Here is a 24,963-nt window from a genome sequence, read left to right as displayed (position 1 = left end):
AAAGTCACAGTCACTGAACACTAAGGGTCACTTGACTCTATTCACTAACAATAGTGAAGGAGTCGCAAGGTGACCTGGAAATCTTTGGTTTCAGCTAAAAACAGCTCTAGCCTAATAAGTATCAAGAGGGATAAGCTATTTTTAGGGGGGGGGGGGGAAAGGGGGAATTGCAAAAAAATATTTCAGGTTAAGTTTAATGTGGCAGTCACTAATATCAGAGAATTATATGGTCTTAGTTCCTAGACTTGCAGAAAGAGAATATTTCCCTGGTACAATTTTGTACAGTTTTAAGTATCTTCAGTTTGGTCATGGTCTGCAAAGATTTCCGCAGCAGCAGTTCTATACTAATAAGCTACATCTGGAGCCACGGTCGTCCAATAGCTAGATGGATATTTCTTCTGGACTAACTAATATGAAGTTTCCCAGGTTGCAGACATCAGTATTCATTTCAGGAATTCAGTAGCACTCTCATTTAACCTCACAGTAGGGGTGCCAGTGGCACAACTGGTGCACATTGATGTAGACCTTGGCACAGCAAAGTGTGACAACATCTTATATCAGATAAAAAAAGACTATCTCCCATCAAAGAATCTCTGCCTGCATTTTCTCCTTGCTGGGAGATTGCCACGCCATAGTGAAATAGAAAACGATGAGGGTAGTGTTTGAACATCTGTGACCTTGTAGGCATGAGGTTGGAACGACATGTAATTTACAATTATAGTCTGGAGAAGGGAGAGACAAGCACACAACACAGGAGAAGAAAACAGTGTATGGAGAGCCCAAACAGCCTCTGATGGATTATTCTGGCTATGACTCGGATTGTTCCTTCACACGGAAGTGTTCCATAGGGTGGAGTGATGACGAGTGCGATGGGGGCGACACCACATTCAACCAGTTAGTGGCTGTACTTTATTATTTCCACCATTCAAAAAGTTGAGCTACAAAAATAACAGCAAGTTCTCAGATGGTTTTTACCGTGCTGTAGAGAATTATACATACACTGTAATGCACAGATGGAGCAAGGTTTAACTTGACACCTAATGCATCTTGACGCTTTCAATTACTTTTCAATGGCTTTTGTTGTGTTACGTGATACAACTTTTAGACATCTGTTTGTGTATTTTATTATTGTGTTATTTACAACGTTCTATTTAATCCAATGGTTGGTTCTCTTAGTATAGCGCGTAAAAGAGGAGGCTTATTGTCGAAACGGTCACTCATTTTTTATTAGGCTTTATGAGCAGTCGAGTCGAGCAGTAGTTGTTATTTATTAGTATTTTTTTATCTTTATTACAAAGAAAAAATTATATTAGAGTGCTTGGATCTAAATCACAAAGAGCAACCAAAAACGTTATTTCCTTCCATGGGTTGGGATAGAATGGTTTTTGTTGATGGTCTTGTCTTGACCGCACAATTCAGATAGAGCTGTTTTATCAATCTAGACTCTGGGGTACAAGAAATTTGTTCTGTAGCTGTATTTCGCTCAGGCAGGATTGTCTGCACTGCTAATACTGTAAATCTGGATTCACATGGGGCAGATTTTGTTGCAGAGATGCCTGAATAATCCTATTCATCTGAACAAACCTTGTAGAATTCCATTTGTAGTAACCTCATTCGAATGGATAGAACTGATTTTTTGCAACAAAATCTGCCCCATGTTAATCCCCCTTGAGTCCCCCACCAGCAGAGTTTCTATATGTTATTAATTAATGTATTCCTTCAAGGGGTTGTCTCAGACCCCATGTGTTTTTGAGACTGATGATATGTGCACAGGATAGGTCATCGCTCAGTATCTGAACGGTGGGGGTCTGACACTCGAATCTCGCAGTAGCCTGTGGGTGCTAGAAGTTACATACATCATATATGGTTGGAAGAAGCTCTGTTGCTACTTAATTGAATAGGGCAGAGCGGCCGTTCCTCGGCACTACTACAGCTACACAGGCTATTAACCACAGTATAGTAAGGCAATTCAATTCCAAGAGTCACTTACATAAGGGGTGTTCACACATAGGAATTTGAAACTCAATTTGAGGCTGAATCCACTTCAAAATTCGCCTCCCATTCATTTCAGTGGGAAACAGTAGCTGATTTTTTTTTTAGCTAGTGGAAAAAATAAGCACCATATTCATTCTTCAAACAGATGGAATGGGAAGAAGGAAATATACCTTTCCCATCGGTGCGGAATTGGACTTGGAATTTGTCAAAATCCGCTTTTGGAATATTCCCTTGCCCAATACAAGCAAAACACAGTAGCTCTCTTCTCCAAATTCTGCTTCCAATTCAGTATCAGTTTTTGTCAAATGGAAAAAATTTGCTTCAAATTCCTGAAACAGAAATTTTCTGGACGCATGGACGGCAGTGGCAATAGCATTCCACATAGTAACATAGTTGATAACGTTGGAAAAAGTCTATCGGGTCCAATCTATTAACCTACCATGTTGGTCAAGAAGGCAAAAAGCCCCCCATGAGGTGTATGCCAGTTGCCCCATATTAGGGTATGTTCACACAGAGTTTTTTGCAGGCAGATTTGATTCGCCTCAAAATTCACCTGGAAATAATGCCTCCCATTCATTAAAATGGGAGTTACTCTGTTTTTTTTTCCGCTAACGATTTTTCTTCAGCTAGCGGAAAAAAATGTGACATGCCCTATCTTCACGCGGATTCCACGGCTGAATCCGCTGCAGCATCTGTGGCTCGAGACTCCCTCCTGTTTAGGACCATACTAGTTCCCATACACTGTGATAGCTTTGTTTTCAAGAAAGACATCCAGTCCCCTCTTGAACTTGTATAAGTCATCATTATACCCTATAATAGTGAGTTCCACTGCTCTTACTGTAAAAACTCCTGACTATGATAAATCCTCTTTTCTTCCAGACATAGAGGTCGCCCCCTTGTCATGTTATCGGCATCATTTTCACTTGGCTGATGTGGATTGTGAAATTCAGCAATACACACATTGTATCTTTGCAATGGAATCTGCAAGGAAATTAGCTTAGGGCAGGTAAACACCTGCGCCCGGTCTCTGCTTTGTGGGTTTCCATTTTCTGCCTGAGAAACTGGACAGGAGACAGAAACCTGGCAGTCAGTGCCCGCCTGTGTGTGTCTTCTGGTCTCCGCGGCATCAGGGGTGAACCATGGCTTTCTGCCGCCTGAAGCGGACGTCAGAAAGCGCCCCCCTCCCCCCGGAGGAGGGATCGGAGCGGAAGGGGCCGGTGGGGCCAAGCAGAGGGGGCAGGGCCGAGTGGAGGGAGCATCTTTAGCAGGCAGGGAGAGGACCTGCTCTCTGCCTGAGCGTGAGGGGCGGCCTCCCCAATCCACCGCTCAGTGACGGTGACCCTAAGCCAGTCCAGGACAATGCCGCCCTCCCTGTGGCCCTGGCATAGCGCGGTCGCTTCAGGTCGCCTCATGGGAGGTGCGGCACTGCGCGGCATGTACGACTTTGTGTCTGCTTAAAAAAACTGGTTTCACCGCGGAGAGGCAGAAGACGCTCACAGGCGGACACTTTGCGGGGTTTGAAAACAGACTGCCAGTCACCATCTTCTGTCCAGTTTCTCGGGCAGAAGACGGAAACCTGCAAAGCGGAGACCCGGCGCAGGTGTGAATCCGCCCTTAGATGTATTCATTTAGTTATTAATGACAGAATTCCAGGTACAATGTAAAATAACAAGGCATAAGTAAACTGCAATGTTGAATATAGTGAGATGTATAAAGAAATAATTCAAGGTATTAAGGCCAATATTTATGATGCTCAGCTCTCCGCATACATTAGTCGCCTACCCGATTCTGATGGAAATTTCTTCTTTCTGATGATGGCAGAAGCTCTTTTACAGCGGAACTCAGCAAATACGGCACTGTATCAATCTTATGGTAACATGACAGTTTAATCTGACAGGTGAAGATCGGATAAACTAGATGGTAATGTAATACTTGGCTGCAGTGGCACACACACCAGGACAGCAGGCAACAATGGAATGGGAACAAGCATTATGTGTTTGTTTTCATTGCTTACAATCCTTTCAGAGGCCTTTGCAAACATGTCGCAGGTGTCATCTGCCCTGTGCCACGGTTGCCCATCTGTTGTAATCAGAAGGTGTTGTGATTTATTAGCCGGTAATTTTGCCATTCTTCTTTCATTTAGATGGGTCCCATTTTGGGGATAAATTATAGGTTATGTATAGAACGTGTTCCTGCCTGGACCTGTGTATAGCACTTGGCTGCAACACAATACCAAGTAGACTCAATGGATGTATGTGACATATACAGGTACAAATAAATGGAGGCTGCACCTACCTAACTGTATTTGCCTATGCCGAAATTGCTTTTCTTGCTGTTATCGGATACAATGGTAACTGCAAAGTTTGGGGGAATCTGTAAAAATCAATAAGTATTGTGAGAAGTTGACAGGCAGAATGCTGGAGTCCAGATATATCAGCCTCAGGTTTCTGACATGTGTGTGGTCCAGGGTGGATCTGCAGTAGGCCTCAGCCCAGGTATAGATCCTTGGCTCATTACTGGGCCAGAAAAGGCTGCAGATCCTGCATTCCAGTGCAGACCCATGGGGTGATAGGAGGTGTATGGTTTTGTCCTGTAACCCTGAATCCAGTGAGACAATATTGCACTTGTTTTGTCAAGTGGCTGGAAGTAAGCCACTCATATAGTTAGGTTATCAGTTCTGTTTAGTTAGTTGCTCAGACAAGCAGGTTTTTATTCTGTTTTTGCCTGAAGTTAAGGTTGTATTTTATTTTGCTCATTTTATGCCTGAAGTCAAGGTTTATTTATGTTCCTTTTTTTTTTCTAAATAAACCAGTTTGCTGCATATTTTGTGTTCCTGTCTTGATTGTTTGGGTCCGCACCACTGCTTCTACCGAGCTATCTTCTCCACAGTAAATGCAGATGGAAGACCTTGTTGCATATGGTGGATTGGAAGGGCTTAAGTTTGTCACATTGCATATTATATAGGAAAACTTAGGTGCTACAGAAATAACATAACTAAGAGCTGTTTCCATAATTGTGACCATTTCTGGAAGCTGGAGTTATGATGTGGGACAATAGTTGGGGACCCCCCGAACGGAAACCCGAACACAGATATGAACCTAGCTTTACCTCTAATTCCATTCTTCTTCAGTTCTTCCTGGCAATCCAACTGTCTAATGAATGTCCTATGAGGACTGAAATGTTAAAATTGATGTTTTTTTGGATTGCATATCAATAAATCTCTGAAGATCAATGAAATTACCATTTGAGTGCCAAACAAAAACTCCACTTAAGAGAAACCAGTGTTACCGCTCACTTGACCAGTATACCCAAATTTTGATCAATACTAAAAGGGCTTATATCTTTAGAATGGCTGAACAGATTTGGATTAGCAAAATGATGATGCATATCACTGGGGTTCTCAAACCTGGTTATAGATCCTTTTCAACTCAATAAGAGCATTAGAAATCTGTAAGCATTCAGCAGCTCTTAGTGGCAATATAACTGTACTTTGCTGCAGATTTTCAGTGCCTAATTCCTAGAACATACCCTTAATGGAATTGTCCATGATTTGGAGCAACCCATGGGGCAGCAAAGGAAGATTAAAAAAAAATAAATAAAAAAAAAAACGCCCATCTGTCCTGGGAGATTTATTTTTTATCAACAATGCCCTTTACATCTCATGCCAGGAACCTTAATGCTCAGGCCACTGATTGGTCTCACTGGTCACATGAGAATGAAGGCTTCCAGCAATGAACCCCAATCATGAGGAAGATAATATAACATAAAATAATCTTTTAATAGTCCCACCATGGAGAAATTCAGTGTATTACAGCAGCATGGATAATACAGTAATATATTCAAGAAAGAACACATACAAGCTCAGAATGGCAGATAGAAAAGGATATTAGGAGTCATAGCAACTTAGAAGAAAAAGAAAGACTCAGGAGCATTTAGTTCTCCGCAGAGTGATCTCGGATTAGCCTGATGTTGATTATACAGCCCGAGGAAGGATCTCTGATAACGCTAAGACCAGTGGCGTAACTAGGAATGGCAGGGTCCCATGATGAACTTTTGACATGCCCCCCCCCCCGACCGACACCGAAGACCTTGACCAACCCCCCTCCTACGCATTCCTGCGCGCTCTATTATGCCCTATAGTGGCCCCTCCACACAGTATTATCCCACACAGTGGCCCCTGCACACAGTATTATCCCCCATAGTGGCCCCTGCACGCAGTATTATGTCCATTAGTGGCCCCTGCACACACTATTATGTCGCTCAGTGGCCCCTCCACACAGTATTATCCCCCATAGTAGCCCCTCCACACAGTATTATCCCCCATAGTGGCCCCTGCACACAGTATTATCCCCCATAGTGGCCCCTCCACACAGTATTATCCCCCATAGTGGCCCCTGCACACAGTATTGTACCTCATAGTGGCCCCAGTACACAGTATTATGCCCCATAGTGGTCCCTGCACACAGTATTATGCCCCACTGTGGACACCCATAAACAATTATTATACTCTGGGGGAGAAAAACATAAAAAAAACTTTGTCACTCACCTATCTCCCGGCTCCTACGCTGTCGGCCTCCACTGTAGTCCATCTTCAATGACGTCAGACATCACATGACCCGGGATGCCGGCCGGAGTCATGAGACGTCAGATGACTAGGCCTGAAGCCTGCTCGATCATGGAGAGGTAAGTAACAGTGTTTTTTATGTTTCTTACCTCTCCCGGGCCTCCTGAGTATAATAGTCCTTGTGGGGCCCGCAGTAACGGCCTATTAAGAAAAAATAAAAAAACGCAGCGATAGCCGCTTTCGCCGGGGCCCATGGCAGCTGCCTCTGCTGCTTCGGTAGTTACACCACTGGCTAAGACACAGCAGTGATGGACAACACAGGTGAATATTCCTTTTCTTATTTTATACCTCCCCTGTCCACCACACTCTTGGCTCCAAATCATGGACAACCCCCTTTCATTGCAGTTTCTCCTCTCTTTATGATATACTGCTAGTTTTGGAAAGAAAATCTAAAATTTCTCATTGCTATGCCGTCTATTAACCTGGCCTTAGGATATTACATTTACAGCAATTAGAGGTGAACCTTCACTTCTTTCACACCATTAAATGCCCCGGGATGTCTCATTAGGAACCTCAGCATCGGTGTACCTGTCTGCTCTCCATAGTCAGATATCTCTTATAGGCAGTGTCACATTGATGTCAGCCTCATGTCCCCATCTCCAGTGATTTCATTATGCTGACAAGCGCTAATTAAGACTTGTGTGTAAACTAGGAGCAATCTTCTAATGCTGTTTTCTGAACACTCTGTAATTACCCGTGTATTTACATAAGTATACGATTACCCTTTAAGGCAGAATTGCATGTCGATGATTTCTCTCTTTAGCTCGTGGGAGATGTGATTGCAATTTTCCGTCTTCATTCTATAGAATTTTACGCTGTATCTTGTCAGTCCTAATCTTACAATGATCCTCCGCTACAGGCAATGCAGAAAATCTTGTCCTATTTACCTATTCATGTCATATTGAAATTCTAACCTAATTAAAATGAGATGGACTTGTTTAATCTAATTGAAATTCTTGTATTATTAGTTTACACATATAGACGCGCCTTCCTGGCTGCATGAAACAAGTCACTGTATGGAAAGCCGACTCTTTATGCATCGGTGATCGGATCTACTTTAATGCACCTGATTAAATGTCAAGTTTGCTGCCGTGCAATAAATGGAAGAACATTGACATGTAAAAGCTTTTCAGATAAATAGCCTAATACATTTTATTGTGCGCTCAAGGAATGTCTCCTCTGCATAGGCAGTGGGCAAGGAGCTGGTGCGAAGCATTGCAGCATGTTTTAGTGAAAATAGGAATATTTTATTTATCAGCAATAGGAATACATTACATCGAGAAATAACAATCTAGTTCTTGACCCTGATAGCGGCAATATGTAAAACAGCAACTGGCAAGAAGTTGAGCTGTAGGCGGTTTTAGCTGTGAGGTGCAATATGGCATGCGGCAGCAACGCTCTGGTAAAGCCTTGAAGTCATATCAATGGATGTAATAGCATGCAACACAAAGTCTCCAACGTTTGTTATACTACAAACCCCAGCATACTGTGACAACTAGAAGCAATACATTAAATGGCGACCACACAGCCAATCATTTTTGTACCAATTGTCTAAACATGACACGTTAGCCAAACATTTTCCAAAATAAAAGGGGAAGATACATTGCTGTATTTTATGGATTTATGATGTCAAGTCTGTGGAGTCATTTTAAGATGGTGGAACACCAATTTAGTCTAAGGCCCTATGGGACGTCCCGCAGTAATAAAGCGCTGGTGGTAATACATCGCGGTTCTTCCCGCAGCACTTTAAACAGAAGGTTTGCGGAGATTTCCTCCACAGACTTTGTTACAGTTATACTTATTTGGAAACCACCGGCATTTCCATAGGTATAATTGACATGCTGCCATTTCCAAAACTGCGCCGGTTTTGGAAATCGTGGCGTGTCCGCACAGCGTTTTCTGCTGCAAAGTGGGCATGGATTCTCTAGAAAAACTCAGCGGACTTTCTGTGAAAAGCGCTGCCGTAAAAACCACAAAGCATTGCCATCGCGGTTTTACCCACATCTTTTTTTCTGTGGAACACTACATGGGGACTAAGGGTTGGTTCACATCTGCGTTTGTATTCCGTCCGGGGCAGTCCACATGGGGACCCCCGGAACAGAATACCAAATGCAATTGCAGACGCTGTGCAGTAAAAGCACACGGATCCCCATGGACTATAATGGGGTCTGTGTGCATGCTGCCAGATCTCCGCATAGAACATGCGGACAGGATAATACTTCACAACCGACGGGGCCACATGGTGGCTCTGTGGTTAGCACTGCAGCCTTGCAGCGCTGGAGTCTTGGTGTTCAAATCCCACCAAGGGCAAAAAACAATCGGCAAGGAGTTTGTATGTTCTCCCCGTGTTTGCATGGATTTCCATTCCATATTCTAAAGACATACTGATAGGGAAAAATGTACATTGTGAGCTCTATGTGGGGCTCACAATCTACAAAAAAAAAAAAGGATAATACTTCACAATCTACTTTCCTGTCCGCATGATTCATGTGGGCAGTGCGCGGCAAGCACATGGACCCCATTATAGTCTATGGGGTCCTTGAGCTTTTACTGCACAGTGCTTGCAATTGTGTTTGGTATGGGGACCCCCTGAATGAAATACAAATGCAGATGTGAACAAGGGTTAAGCCTAAAAAAAAAACATACTTCCAGAAACAGTGTCACACCTGTCAATAGGTTGTACCTGGTATTGCGGCTTTTCAGCTTTTTTTGTTTCAGATTTTGCTACGTGTATTTAGGCCAAAGCCAGGAGTGGATTTAGCAGAAAGTAGAAGTAGAAGTATAAAAACTTCCTATATATTTCCCATACCTTCTGTAGCCCTTCTTGGCTTCGGCTCAAAGAATAAGCTGTTTCCGTAACATTGGGCTTCAGCCTTAAACAAACAGAGCTCATCCTGTGGATTAGAAAAAAGCAGGTATACGACTCTATTATTTTTTAGTAAAACCAGGAACCCCCTTTTACATCCAAGGACTAGAATAGACAAATATAGGTGCAATAGTTTGGTGTTCGGAGACTTTGGTGCATCTTTCAAAGCAAGTCCATATAATTCAACTATAAAATGACAAGAAAGCAGCTTGCCCCGCATATTGGAAGAGAAATGTCCATGGTTATCTTCTCTATGTATCACCTTTCTGTGATTAGATGGTAATAAAACCTAGATGTCCCTCGTTCACCTGTTTCTTTTCGGTCGGAGCATTTTCCTCTTTCTGTAATCCATAATGCATAGAATAAATTTATTACTTGTTATTTTCTTTCCTGTTTGCTACAAGATGAGGGAGGCATTAGATGTCATGCAATTTATTCAATTTTCTCGTAATCTGAAGAAGCAGATAAAAGAAGTGGAATTGAAGAGTTTATGTGCCTAGAGGAGATATTGCCGTACTTGAATAAAATGTCTTTTACACTACTGCCTATTGCAATGGTGTAGGTGTGACACTACCTATAGACTGAGCTGGAATGACTGGAATATCTTCTAATTTGCTAGAAAATATTATCTGCAGCAGTATTCAGATATCACAGGCTAAGACTGAGGCCACACATTGCAGAAAATTTATATTTTTTGCTGCAGTTTTTTTTAAAACTAAAGTCAGGCGTGGATTTAGAAGAAGTATATGTTCTTCCTTTATATTTCCCATTCCTGTTGAAGCCACTCTTGGCATTGCCTCAAAAAATGCAGAAAATCTGCCAACCCCCCCCTTCCCCCCAAACACAGTTTTTCTCAATGTGTGTCCTAAACCTGGGAAGTAACTATAGGGGTGCAAAGATAACAATCGCTTCCGAGCCCTGGAGCCTCAAGGGGCCCAAAGACCTATCTACAACATAGGAAGACGCCATCATTATAGATGGGGGCCCCTTTATAGATTTTGCATTGGAACCCACAAGGTTGACGTTCCAGTTCTGGTCTCAACCTAAAACTGATACACATCACATTAAACTGTTGATTTGAGCTGCGCCAATTGACCCTGTAATGTATATGGGGCTAGGTTGCCTTTCCTCTGTCAGTAGACATCAGGAAGAACAAGGATCAGGGTGTTGGATTTCAACATGCCTGATCCTTATATTTTTACAGGATAGAATTCTCCCTTAGAGCTGTATGGCAGAACTTTAATCCTCTCTCACTAATCGAGATACATGCACGCTTGGGTCAGGGTTGGGAGCAATAGCGGTCAAACAGACAACAGTATGTGGGGGCAACACGTTTGATCAGTGGTTAGCACTGTAGCCTTGAAGCGCTGGAGTCCTGGGTTTGAATCCCGCCAGGAACAACATCTGCAAGGAGTTTGTATGTTCTCCCCGTGTTTGTGCGGATTTCCTCCCATTCTACAAAGACATACTGATAGGAAAAAATGTACATTGTGATCCCTATATGGGACAAACAAACAACAGTATGTGTATATAAAAGTAATGACATATTATGGCCAGGTCTTAGTTTGTGGGAATAATAGTTCTCAATATATAATAACTGTTCTAAATAACCAAAAATCTGGGATTTATTTATTTGCATTTTCTCAGTTGTAACAGATATAATGTATGTTCCTGTATAAATAACATCTTAATGACAACAATAATGATCATACTACTAAATGATGATGGTGATAATAATAATAATAATAATAATAATAATAATAATAATAATAATAATAATAATATCTTATTCTGTCTTTAAGGGAGGATGTCCGAACAGCAAATGTTATTGCTGCTGAAGCTGTGATGTGTCTTGTCATTGACAGAGAGTAAGTATCAATTGAATTAATGTTAAAGGAGTTGTCAACTTTAAGCAATCCCTATGTGTTGGGAGGTCTCTTGGCAATAAGCAGAACACAAAGGGAGAATTTATTAAGACTGGTGATTCTTATGCCAATCTTAGTTGATTCCGGACAGGCTCCAGCTACTTAGTAATTCTTGTGGATATCGGTGCATCTGATCGAGTCAGGAACTGGCATACATTAGTGATATAACTCATGCCAGTTTTCTGGTTTTAGGGACTAAGAGCCTCCTTTAATAAAAGAGAAACTGAATACTTTAGGGGGGGAAGGGGGTCAGACTTTTGAATGGGACTATTGCTATATGATGTTGTGGGGGCAAAATGTATAAGATATTGATATTGTACAGCAGAAGAAATACCATATGTGAATACGGTCCGCCTGCCCATGGGCACAGTTGGTATGGGTCACTGCTGCTTTAGGAGCTTCTATTAGTTATTTTAATCCCCATAAGGTAATGAGTGGAGCTCTATATTGTGTCATCAGACAGCGGATACCCTATATACCGTTCTTGTACAGGGATCCTCTTCTTTCTATGCGTACATCTGATATTGTGGTATTAATATAGCAATAATATCATGTATACCAATCACAATCTGCATACATTTCCTATAACACATTAGTTAGAGAATGAATTGGATCATACAGTGGCCAACAAAGACACGAGCTCTCATAGCCACAAACTAACACTCTCATTGAGGCTGGTTCCAAACTAACCGAGTCTTGGTCCACGTGTGTGCCGAATTTACCTACCTGTATACTATGCAGGGAGATGTACTCCTCGCTTTATAGTTATCTACGATCCTAGCAGTTCCTACCGCTCTCCTACATACTGTCCCATAGTAGGGGAGAGAATATAGTGACTACTAGTATTATGTACAACTATAATGATAGTATCAAAGATTACTAGAGATGAGCGAACAGTAAAATGTTTGATATTCGTTTCGAATAATCGCTCAATATTCGACTATTCGAACGAATATTGGACCTCATTCGATCCGATTCGATGGTCGGGGATCCAACCATTCAACTCAGGAGGGTCACCAAGTCCACTATGGCTCCCCAGGAAATGATGGCAACACCCTGGAATGCAACTGGGACAGCAGGGGAAGCATGCCTTGGGGCATCTAACATGCCCAAGTCACTGTATTATGTCGGGATCCCTGTCAGCTGACTTTTTCCCATAGGAATGCATTGACTAGCATTGATTGGCCGAATGCCATACAGAAGTACGGTATTCAGCCAATCAACGCTGGTCAATGCAATCCTATGCCAAGATGAAGCAGAGCTGAACCTGCTACACACTCAGCTCTGCTGCATCGGACGGCTACATCGGACACTGCAACATCGTCCAGCACTGCCACATCGGGCCGTGCGCTCAGCTCAACTATTTTTTTCAATGCCTCCGTTCCTGTCCCACCTCCCCTGCGCAGTTATTGGTGCAAAAAACGCGCCAGAGAAGGTGGGTGGGATACAAATTTTTACTGTGTTTGCCTCGTGGTATTCGATTGTAATCGAATACCTCGAACGGCCTGATATTCAATCGAATATGTATTTGATCGAACAGTGTTTGCTCATCTCTAAAGATTACTATAATGTGTACAGGCAGGTAAATCTGGCTCACACATGGACCAAGTCTCATCTCCAAGATCAGTTAGTGTGAGATGAGCCGGACTGAGTCACCAGGTTTAATGGATTTCACATAAGAAACATTTATCATCTTAGCATATGATAGGAGATCATGTCTGATCCATGGGGGTTCACTGAGAATTCCACTGATAACATGAACAGGGGTCCTTGGGTTCCCTGCGTGGTTGAACCACTGCGGTACCCAGAGATGGGGAGTATGGGGTACACTGTGGGAATGTAGAGAGAGGGTGCATGTCCACTTCTCCACTCATGTCTGATAAAGCACTGGGAACCCCCATACAATATAGAATACATATATGTATATACACACACTAATATATGGACATAAACATAATGGTAACAGAGTCCAAACGACTTTGCCTGGTAATAAGACTGACCATAAAATTACAGACGAGTAATACTCATCCACATTTATTAGCCTATTAAACACTTATTTATATCAATAATAAAACCTGGTTTTTATATACTCCTGTCTGCGCCGTCGGAGCAGCACATGGACTAGTAATGATCAGCAGAGGACAGGACGGCGCTTACCTCAAATTATCCATCTCCTATAAAAACCATTATTTTTGATTGAGAAGACAATTTGCATCTAATCATTTCAATCTTTTTCAGATGTTCCAACAAACATTTTAGGCATAAGTACATTTAACTGTTCTTTTCTTTGTATGTTGTTTATCAGTCATTCTGTTCCCCTATATTAAAGGGTGTCTGCTCCTTTCTATATCTGTATTAGTAGAGCAGATCTGTCCGCTTAATATGCTACCCTAAGTAAGAGTAATATATAACCGCTATAGTTCTGTACTTAGCAGTAGACAAAGTGACAAAAATGGAATTTGGTTATTAATAGTGCTAGACGTATACACTGGAGAAATAGTTTGAGTCTGGTGTATTCATGAGCAGAGCAGTCCTCTGTCTCCCCCACCCCGCTCTAGTGTGACTGATAGGCTGTTGCATATATGTGGATGGAGTCTCCATCCTGAATGGTAGAACGAGGTCAGGAGAAACCTTTAGCTAAGATGCTGACCATACACTATATAGAGCAGCATATCATGGTGATGGTTCCATTTTGAAGTATGGCAGAGCGTAAGCAGAGGTCAAAGAGTCTAGACTTCTAACAAACTTACATGCGCTATGGTTCAGTTGTATTCACTGTAGCTGAAACCCTTCAAACTAAAAATAGGCAACCCAATATACAACCCTAGATCATCATTCAAGTCCATTGGACTGATCCATCATGGGATCAGAGCAATGGACTGAAACACTGACAAAATGATTGATGTAGATGGAGCATCCTCTGTCGGCGTCCTTCTCCTTTCTCTGTAATGTAAAAAAACAAGATGACATGACGTAAGCCTTCTCTGTCTTGTGTGTGTACTTTTCAATGGAAGATAGTCTTGTCTTGACTTCATCTTCTGTTTGAAAAGTAAACAGAAGAAAGCTTGCATCATGTGTTTTACCATTACAGTGCATGTAGATGCAGACAGAGGGTACAAACAAGGGAATTCCATCTGCATTCTTCCAGAGTTTCAGTCCGTTGCTCTGATCCATGATGGAACAGAACATCGGACTTTAATGACGGTGCTGAATATACCCTAAGTACTGCTTTGTAGTCTTGAATAAACCAAATAGCGCAAAAATTAGCAAAATTGTAGAACTCAAAAAGCCCCCATCCATCATTTATTTAGATTACCGAGTAATAACACGATGTCTGGTCAAAAGGATTCACCGGCCAATACATACAATTAACTGATGGCTCCTAATAAGCCACTTCTGGCCGGGCCGCTCCGACAGAAATGTAACATTCATAAGCCTTGTGCTTTCTATCCTGGAGCAGATAAATGAAATGGAAATGTCTGCAGTATAAATACACATGGAAACATTTCCTTCAGTTTATGATCCTAATGAGCGAAATGAATAATTAAGCAAATATGTCAACATTTCAGCAGCTAGGTTTGCCTGGACAAATCACTTGTATCCTAGACCTCTAGCACCGGCATTAATAGACTGGAGAGACGTTGTCTAAAATATTCAATGCTGGATGAAATGTTATTACATTGTCTGTGATCCATGCTGAGATAAAAGGAATGCATGAAATACTGAAGCTCCTGGCATATCTATGCCCAAATGTCATGTTTATGTGCTGTACCCTAGGTCAGTTTGCTAACTATGCTTTGTGTTTTGCAGCTCTTTCAAGCACTTGATTGGAGGATTGGATGATGTTTCTAACAAGGCTTATGAAGATGCTGAGGCTAAGGCAAAGTAAGTGAAATGTGATGTGATTGTTATGTTAACAGGGTTTCCCAGGCTAAAAATATAGAGGAGTTATTCTAAGGATAGTCCAGTAGAACATTAGTGGGGGTCTAACAAATGGCACCCCCATCGATCAGCTGCTGATACACAGAGAGTGGCTCAGAAAGCAGACAGGTCTGTTCTTTGTGTAGTGGTCAGAACAGGATACTGCAGATCAGCTCCTATTCACTTGAATGGAAGCTAACCTGGAGTGACTCCTTTCAGCTATTATATAGAGGACACATCTGCCTGCTTCCTGCCCCATTCTCTGTTTATCATTGCTGAAAAACTGAAGACTTAGGCTTATGTAGACAGAAGGAGACCTCATAGCAAAGGTAACCCTTATTATCACGACACTTTTTGCCACTTAACATAAAAGGGGTTGGTGTTTGTTTCCATCTTGAGGTCCAGTTCACATCTGCGTTCGATATTCTGTTTGGGGAACCTGCTTGGGAACCCCCAAATGGAGTACCAAACACTTAAAAAGCAGTGAGCAATGAAAGCACATGGACCCCATAGACTATAATGGGGCCTGTGTGTTTTCCGCGCTGTGTTCCCGCGAATTATGCGATAGAGGAAAGTAGTTCTTGAAGTACTTTCCTCTCCACATGACTCGTGTGGACACTGTGCGGAAAACACACGGACCCCATTATAGTCTGTGTGGGGTCCGTGTGCTTTCCTTGCTCATTGCTTTTTAATGTGTTTGGTATTCCGGTTGGGGGGTTCCAAAGCGGACTTCCCCAACGGAATACTGAATGTATATGTGAACCAGGCCTCACACCCTATCCATGGCCTTACACAAGTGGTATGTGTCAGATCAGGTCATTCCAGATCAGCTCTCATTCCCATAAACAGGACCTAAACTCAATGAGTGAATTCAACCAATACACAGAGAACAGTGCTGTCTGCTTCCTGTTCCATTCTCTGTGTGTATGCTGAGAATAGCAGTACAGTGGGCTTGCTAGGTGTCAGACCCTTACCAATCTGATATTGATGACCTATCCTTTTATAAATCATCATTATTTTAAGCCTGAAAAATCTCCTTAGGAGAAGGCAGACTGTCATGTATTTGGCGGTTAGAAATCCACTGAAGTCTCTAGAACAATTATTCTTTAAATGAAAAATGTATTTTCTATTGTTGCAGAAAATTGTCATCATCTTTGAATTAACTTTGTGAGCACTTTCTATTCTCTTATCTCACTATATCACTTATTCTGCTCTCTTAGTTTTCATCCTAAGTGCTGAAACCACTTAGTTGTAATTGTGCTGTGTAGATGCCTACTCCCCGCTAGGCTCATCAGCACTTAGAGGAAATCATAATTGGAATGTGATCTGTAAAAGATGCTTTAATTAGAGTGTCAGTATGAACTGAAATGGAACGAAACAGGATTTGAAGTAGCAAGGAACTCCTCATCTCCAAATGCTGTGGTATAGGAGACATATCACAAGTTCTAATCCACTTTCATGTTCTATTATCTAATACAGAATATTCATCATCACATTACAGTAGGTTTGCATGTTGAGGCAGGTATATAGGAATAAAACCATGCATTGGTGGGAAGGGAATAAAATAGATTGATAACTGGACACACAAGTTTTGCCAATAAAACGTGTGTGTCCTTTAACACGGTCCCAGCTATGCAAAAGTAGCAATTGCTACGGGGCTTTGGAGCTCCAAGGGGCCAAAGGCCTCACTATAATATAAGAAGATACCAGTATTATAGATTGGATATGGTAAATAGGAGCCCAGTTACATATTTTGCATTGGGGCCCAGGAGCTACAAAGTAGTATACCAGTAGTATACCAGCAAAATGGATGAAATTTTAGAAAATTTCTTCTAGAATTATGGAAAAAGCCTTTATTGGAAACTTAACACAGCATGTCAATTTATGCCATACTTGCTAACTCATCTGGAATATCTGGAATGCTCCCAAAAAGAGGGGTGACCTCCAGGGTTCCAGAAAAATGGGTAAGTAGCCCGTGCTTGGCTATATGCTCCCATATCCACCAGGTTAGTGGGGTTGAGCCGATCTTGAGATTTCAGGATCAATTTTAAAATCTGATTTCCGGCCCCTCGATCCCCATCAATATCCCAGTGGCGAAAATTGATTAAAATCCGATTTCCGATCATTTTCCAGCCGATCGCGATTGTGAAATTTGATCAATCGCCGATCGGAATCCAGTCTTTTCTGATCCCGATGGCTCAACCCTATAAATGATATATACATGAATCGGGTTGAGCCAATCTTGATATAACCTCTGACCTCGATCCCGCCGGAAGAGATTGTGATTCCGATTGTGAAATTTACTTGATCGTCGATCTGAATCCAATCTTTTCCCAACCCAATCGCTCAACCCTACAGGTTAGCAGTCATTCAGTATGTGACTTCATGTGTGGTCACGTCATGAAAAAGGAGCATAGCCAGTGCATAGTGTCACATAAAGAGGCCATTTCAAGGTGCAAAAGTGGCCATAAGGGGGCCATAACCCACCTAAAGGGGACATGGCCTCGCTGTGCACCCCCAGACCTCACTTACCAAATGTTGTCGCGTATGATTTATGCTGCAGGATTACAAAGCAGTACAATGCGTAAAGTATCTGACAAACTCACAACAATAACGCAGTGAATTACACATGAGGACAGATCCCTATGGAGTCAAATAACTATATTAGCTTGGTGTTATTTTATATATTCCAGTTAGATTTAGATCTTTAAATATAACCCCCACCTCAACACACATCCAGATAGATTTACAGGCGATGGATCATTTATAAATACACCGGATTAGGATGAATCTTTCCTCTGTATTTGCTTAAAATTGATAAAACCATACATAATCCAGACAAATGGTCACAAATGCCACGTGAATGAATCTTTGTTATAAATCTAAGCCATATGGCCACATTAAACGGTTCTAATCTAGTTGAAAATGAAAGTTAACAAGATCTCCGCTGAGAAGTGTCATGTTGGGACATCAGTTTTGATCTTTTTCATAGCGGAGCCTTGAAAGACAGGCGATCTGATACCGTATGCTCTACACAAGCGGCCATTGGCTTGGGGTTGTATGACATCTAGTGGTAGAGATTGCTATGGACATGTTTGTAGGATTAGTACCGTCTCAACAAAATATTTTCTATGCTAATCCCCACATGATTTGTGATGCTCCCAGGATTATTCACAAAGATTAAAAGAAGGCGATGAACAGCCTGCGAGCGAATAATCTGTGTATTCTGCAACTTCACAAGAATAACAAGATTTAGATGTAACTTTTATTTTGTAAATCGCACATTTTAGTTTATAGAAATAAATAGATAGATTATAGCTAATAAGATTAAACTATGTATAGAGTTTAGTGAAGTCAATGGGAGGCTTTTTTTCTGTGCGGATTCTGATGCAAATTCCACGGCAGAATCCGCGGCAGAAAACTTGTATGTTCTTCCTGTGCTTGTGTGGATTTCCTCCAATACTCCAAAGACATATTGATAGGGAAAAATGTACATTATGAGCTCTATATGGGTGCTCACAATCTACAATAGGTTAAAAAAAAAAAAAAGTGACACAAGCAGCAGATAGAGGCAAAGGTGCATTTTTTTCGTGCAAATCTGCTTGCTCCAAAAATTCAGCTTTTGTCCTTGGCATATTTAGTTCAGTGAATGTATTCCCCCCCCCCCACACACACACACACACACACACACACACACACACTTCACTAGCCCAGACCACCAGAATTCCCATTAATGACCTCTTCAGAACTCTATACATGAGAAGTGTTACCCTGTGCTCCTTCACAAATAATAAACCACCAACCATATATGTTGTTATTAACCCATCTTACTCTAGACTACCAGATATCACTCCTTTAACACCCTAAATTACCAATTTGTCAATATTAACTTATCCACTTCTGAGAGTAGCAGAAATAGGAAGTTTAACTATTATTGCTTTTTATTGAATTCCAATGTGATCTGAACACTGCATCACATATTACTATAATACTACACAATATACTGTTGCTCATGATGCTCTATGGCAGTGATGGCAAACCTTTTAGAGACCGAGTGCCCAAACGTCAACCCAAAACCCACTAAATTATCACAAAGTGCCAACACGGCAATTTAACCTTAGTACGGTGGAGATCCACAATTTTGGACGATTACAGACCCGCAAAATACGGTTGTGTGAATGGGGCTTTACAGAGCTTTCAGTTATACTAACAACTTTGGTTTAATTTTGAACAATTAATGTTCACTATTTACATCATACACATCTGTTTTATAGGACCGTGTAATGTTATTATGACCTGTAATAATATCACGTCTGCTATAAAACAGATACTATGTGATATAAATAGTAAAGGGTCCCCACGCAGTCCAATCTGCTCCACAGTGACACCCCCCCCCCCCACACACACACACACAGTCCAATCTGCTCCACAGTGGCCCACACACAGTCCAATCTGCTCCACAGTGACCCCCACACAGTACAATCTGCTCCATGGTGACCACCACACAGTACAATCTGCTCCACAGTGACCACCACACAGTACAATCTGCTCCACAGTGACCACCACACAGTACAATCTGCTCCACAGTGACCACCACACAGTACAATCTGCTCCACAGTGGCTCCCACACAGTATAAAATGCTTCACAGTGGCCCCCACACAGTACAATCTGCTTCACAGTGGCCCCCACACAGTATAATCTGCTTAACAGTGGCCCACACAGTACAATCTGCTTCACAGTGGCCCACACAATACAATCTGCTCCACAGTGGCCCACACAGTACAATCTGCTCCACAGTGGCCCACACAGTACAATCTGCTCCACAGTGGCCCCCACACAGTACAATCTGCTTCACAGTGGCCCACACAATACAATCTGCTCCACAGTGGCCCACACAGTACAATCTGCTCCACAGTGGCCCCCACACAGTACAATCTGCTTCACAGTGGCCCCCACACAGTACAATCTGCTTCACAGTGGCCCACACAGTACAATCTGCTTCACAGTGGCCCACACAATACAATCTGCTCCACAGTGGCCCACACAGTACAATCTGCTTCACAGTGGCCCCCACACAGTACAATCTGCTGCACAGTGGCCCCCACACAGTATAATCTATTCCACAGATGGATGCCCACAGAGAGGGATCTAAGTGCCACCTCTTGCACCCGTGCCATAGGTTCGCCATCATAGCTCTGTTATAGCGTTGCTGTGTACAGAACAATGACGATGGATCAAACCAGTTGACCAACAAGTGGATTTGGTGGGTGGGTGCTAAAAGGGAGATCAAGGCATTTCTTTATATAAGTAATAATACCCCGTACTATTCTCTTACGTTGAAGCAATGAATCCTAATCCACCTGTCTCATTGCCCATCATGCTGCAGATGCAAATATAAATCCTCATTTGTATTGCTCGGCTTAATCTCCGCAGCTCAAGCAATTGCACTTAGATTGTCACTAGTCTCTAATAATCCAGGGAATTCTATACAGAAAAGATTTGCTTCATTATGCTGACATGTACATTTAGGTTTCCATGGAAACAAGAACCAAAAATTGCTTTACAAAGACAATATCTTGGTAAATGAATATTTTGAGTTAATGTTAGGAATAGTTAGGAATATCGAACATTCATTTTTAATAATAACCTAAAGTTAGAATACACAAGATGAAACGGAGCAATAGTAAAGTGCAAGAAATTTGTATTCCTGATTAGAGATGAGCGAACAGTGTTTATCGAACTCATGTTCGATCGGATATTAGGCTGTTCGGCATGTTCGAATCGAATCGAACACCGCGTGGTAAAGTGCGCCATTACTCGATTCCCCTCCCACCTTCCCTGGCGCCTTTTTTGCTCCAATAACAGCGCAGGGTAGGTGGGACAGGAACTACGACACCGGTGACGTTGAAAAAAGTAGGCAAAACCCATTGGCTGCCGAAAACATGTGACCTCTAATTTAAAAGAACAGCGACGCCCAGCTTCGCGTCATTCTGAGCTTGCAATTCACCGAGGACGGAGGTTTCCGTCCAGCTAGCTAGGGCTTAGATTCTGGGTAGGCAGGGACAGGCTAGGATAGGAAGGAGAAGACAACCAACAGCTCTTGTAAGAGCTAAATTCCAGGGAGAAGCTTGTCAGTGTAACGTGGCACTGACGGGCTCAATCGCCGCAACCCAGCTTTCCCAGGATCCTGAATGGAATACACTGTCAGTGTATTCCCGTATACCCGATATATACCCCGATACCCGTTCCAACGGTGTGCCCCCCCACCTTCACCCCAGAAATACCCTGCAAGTCCCCTAGCAATAGAATTGGGGCTATATACACCCACAATTTTTACTACTGGTATACAGTGCCATTGTCTGACTGGGAATTCAAAGAATATATTGGGAATACAAATACCCTCATTTCTTGCTACTGCCATATAGTGCCAGTTTCTGACTGGTAATTCAAAGAATATATTGGGGTTACGATGCACCCACAATTTTTACTACTGGTATACAGTGCCATTGTCTGACTGGGAATTCAAAGAATATATTGGGAATACAAATACCCTCATTTCTTGCTACTGCCATATAGTGCCAGTGTCTGACTGGGAATTCAAAGAATATATTGGGGTTACGTGCACCCACAATTTTTACTACTGGTATACAGTGCCATTGTCTGACTGGGAATTCAAAGAATATATTGGGAATACAAATACCCTCATTTCTTGCTACTGCCATATAGTGCCAGTGTCTGACTGGGAATTCAAAGAATATATTGGGGTTACGTGCACCCACAATTTTTACTACTGGTATACAGTGCCATTGTCTGACTGGGAATTCAAAGAATATATTGGGAATACAAATACCCTCATTTCTTGCTACTGCCATATAGTGCCAGTGTCTGACTGGGAATTCAAAGAATATATTGGGGTTACGTGCACCCACAATTTTTACTACTGGTATACAGTGCCATTGTCTGACTGGGAATTCAAAGAATATATTGGGAATACAAATACCCTCATTTCTTGCTACTGCCATATAGTGCCAGTGTCTGACTGGGAATTCAAAGAATATATTGGGGTTACGTGCACCCACAATTTTTACTACTGGTATACAGTGCCATTGTCTGACTGGGAATTCAAAGAATATATTGGGAATACAAATACCCTCATTTCTTGCTACTGCCATATAGTGCCAGTGTCTGACTGGGAATTCAAAGAATATATTGGGGTTACGTGCACCCACAATTTTTACTACTGGTATACAGTGCCATTGTCTGACTGGGAATTCAAAGAATATATTGGGAATACAAATACCCTCATTTCTTGCTACTGCCATATAGTGCCAGTGTCTGACTGGGAATTCAAAGAATATATTGGGGTTACGTGCACCCACAATTTTTACTACTGGTATACAGTGCCATTGTCTGACTGGGAATTCAAAGAATATATTGGGAATACAAATACCCTCATTTCTTGCTACTGCCATATAGTGCCAGTGTCTGACTGGGAATTCAAAGAATATATTGGGGTTACGTGCACCCACAATTTTTACTACTGGTATACAGTGCCATTGTCTGACTGGGAATTCAAAGAATATATTGGGAATACAAATACCCTCATTTCTTGCTACTGCCATATAGTGCCAGTGTCTGACTGGGAATTCAAAGAATATATTGGGGTTACGTGCACCCACAATTTTTACTACTGGTATACAGTGCCATTGTCTGACTGGGAATTCAAAGAATATATTGGGAATACAAATACCCTCATTTCTTGCTACTGCCATATAGTGCCAGTGTCTGACTGGGAATTCAAAGAATATATTGGGGTTACGTGCACCCACAATTTTTACTACTGGTATACAGTGCCATTGTCTGACTGGGAATTCAAAGAATATATTGGGAATACAAATACCCTCATTTCTTGCTACTGCCATATAGTGCCAGTGTCTGACTGGGAATTCAAAGAATATATTGGGGTTACGTGCACCCACAATTTTTACTACTGGTATACAGTGCCATTGTCTGACTGGGAATTCAAAGAATATATTGGGAATACAAATACCCTCATTTCTTGCTACTGCCATATAGTGCCAGTGTCTGACTGGGAATTCAAAGAATATATTGGGGTTACGTGCACCCACAATTTTTACTACTGGTATACAGTGCCATTGTCTGACTGGGAATTCAAAGAATATATTGGGAATACAAATACCCTCATTTCTTGCTACTGCCATATAGTGCCAGTGTCTGACTGGGAATTCAAAGAATATATTGGGGTTACGTGCACCCACAATTTTTACTACTGGTATACAGTGCCATTGTCTGACTGGGAATTCAAAGAATATATTGGGAATACAAATACCCTCATTTCTTGCTACTGCCATATAGTGCCAGTGTCTGACTGGGAATTCAAAGAATATATTGGGGTTACGTGCACCCACAATTTTTACTACTGGTATACAGTGCCATTGTCTGACTGGGAATTCAAAGAATATATTGGGAATACAAATACCCTCATTTCTTGCTACTGCCATATAGTGCCAGTGTCTGACTGGGAATTCAAAGAATATATTGGGGTTACGTGCACCCACAATTTTTACTACTGGTATACAGTGCCATTGTCTGACTGGGAATTCAAAGAATATATTGGGAATACAAATACCCTCATTTCTTGCTACTGCCATATAGTGCCAGTGTCTGACTGGGAATTCAAAGAATATATTGGGGTTACGTGCACCCACAATTTTTACTACTGGTATACAGTGCCATTGTCTGACTGGGAATTCAAAGAATATATTGGGAATACAAATACCCTCATTTCTTGCTACTGCCATATAGTGCCAAGTGTCTGACTGGGAATTCAAAGAATATATTGGGGTTACGTGCACCCACAATTTTTACTACTGGTATACAGTGCCATTGTCTGACTGGGAATTCAAAGAATATATTGGGAATACAAATACCCTCATTTCTTGCTACTGCCATATAGTGCCAGTGTCTGACTGGGAATTCAAAGAATATATTGGGGTTACGTGCACCCACAATTTTTACTACTGGTATACAGTGCCATTGTCTGACTGGGAATTCAAAGAATATATTGGGAATACAAATACCCTCATTTCTTGCTACTGCCATATAGTGCCAGTGTCTGACTGGGAATTCAAAGAATATATTGGGGTTACGTGCACCCACAATTTTTACTACTGGTATACAGTGCCATTGTCTGACTGGGAATTCAAAGAATATATTGGGAATACAAATACCCTCATTTCTTGCTACTGCCATATAGTGCCAGTGTCTGACTGGGAATTCAAAGAATATATTGGGGTTACGTGCACCCACAATTTTTACTACTGGTATACAGTGCCATTGTCTGACTGGGAATTCAAAGAATATATTGGGAATACAAATACCCTCATTTCTTGCTACTGCCATATAGTGCCAGTGTCTGACTGGGAATTCAAAGAATATATTGGGTTACGTGCACCCACAATTTTTACTACTGGTATACAGTGCCATTGTCTGACTGGGAATTCAAAGAATATATTGGGAATACAAATACCCTCATTTCTTGCTACTGCCATATAGTGCCAGTGTCTGACTGGGAATTCAAAGAATATATTGGGGTTACGTGCACCCACAA

General features: G+C 41.8%; 1 protein-coding gene across 4 annotated transcripts in view; it reads left to right on the top strand.

Moving 5' to 3' along the window:
• PRKG1 (protein kinase cGMP-dependent 1) overlaps window positions 1-24,963 on the top strand; it is a 726,550-nt gene that overhangs the window by 655,721 nt on the left and 45,866 nt on the right. For all 4 annotated transcript variants that reach the window (XM_075257507.1, XM_075257506.1, XM_075257505.1 and 1 more), the window contains exons 8-9: window positions 11,288-11,353; window positions 15,221-15,295. In XM_075257507.1, the coding sequence (XP_075113608.1) occupies window positions 11,288-11,353; window positions 15,221-15,295 (141 nt within the window). The remainder of the gene's footprint in view (window positions 1-11,287; window positions 11,354-15,220; window positions 15,296-24,963) is intronic.

The sequence above is a fragment of the Leptodactylus fuscus genome, chromosome 10, assembly GCF_031893055.1.
Source record: "Leptodactylus fuscus isolate aLepFus1 chromosome 10, aLepFus1.hap2, whole genome shotgun sequence".
NCBI lineage: Eukaryota > Metazoa > Chordata > Amphibia > Anura > Leptodactylidae > Leptodactylus > Leptodactylus fuscus.
The sequence above is the reverse complement of the archived record's forward strand: the minus strand, read 5'-3'. Positions and strand labels throughout refer to the sequence as shown.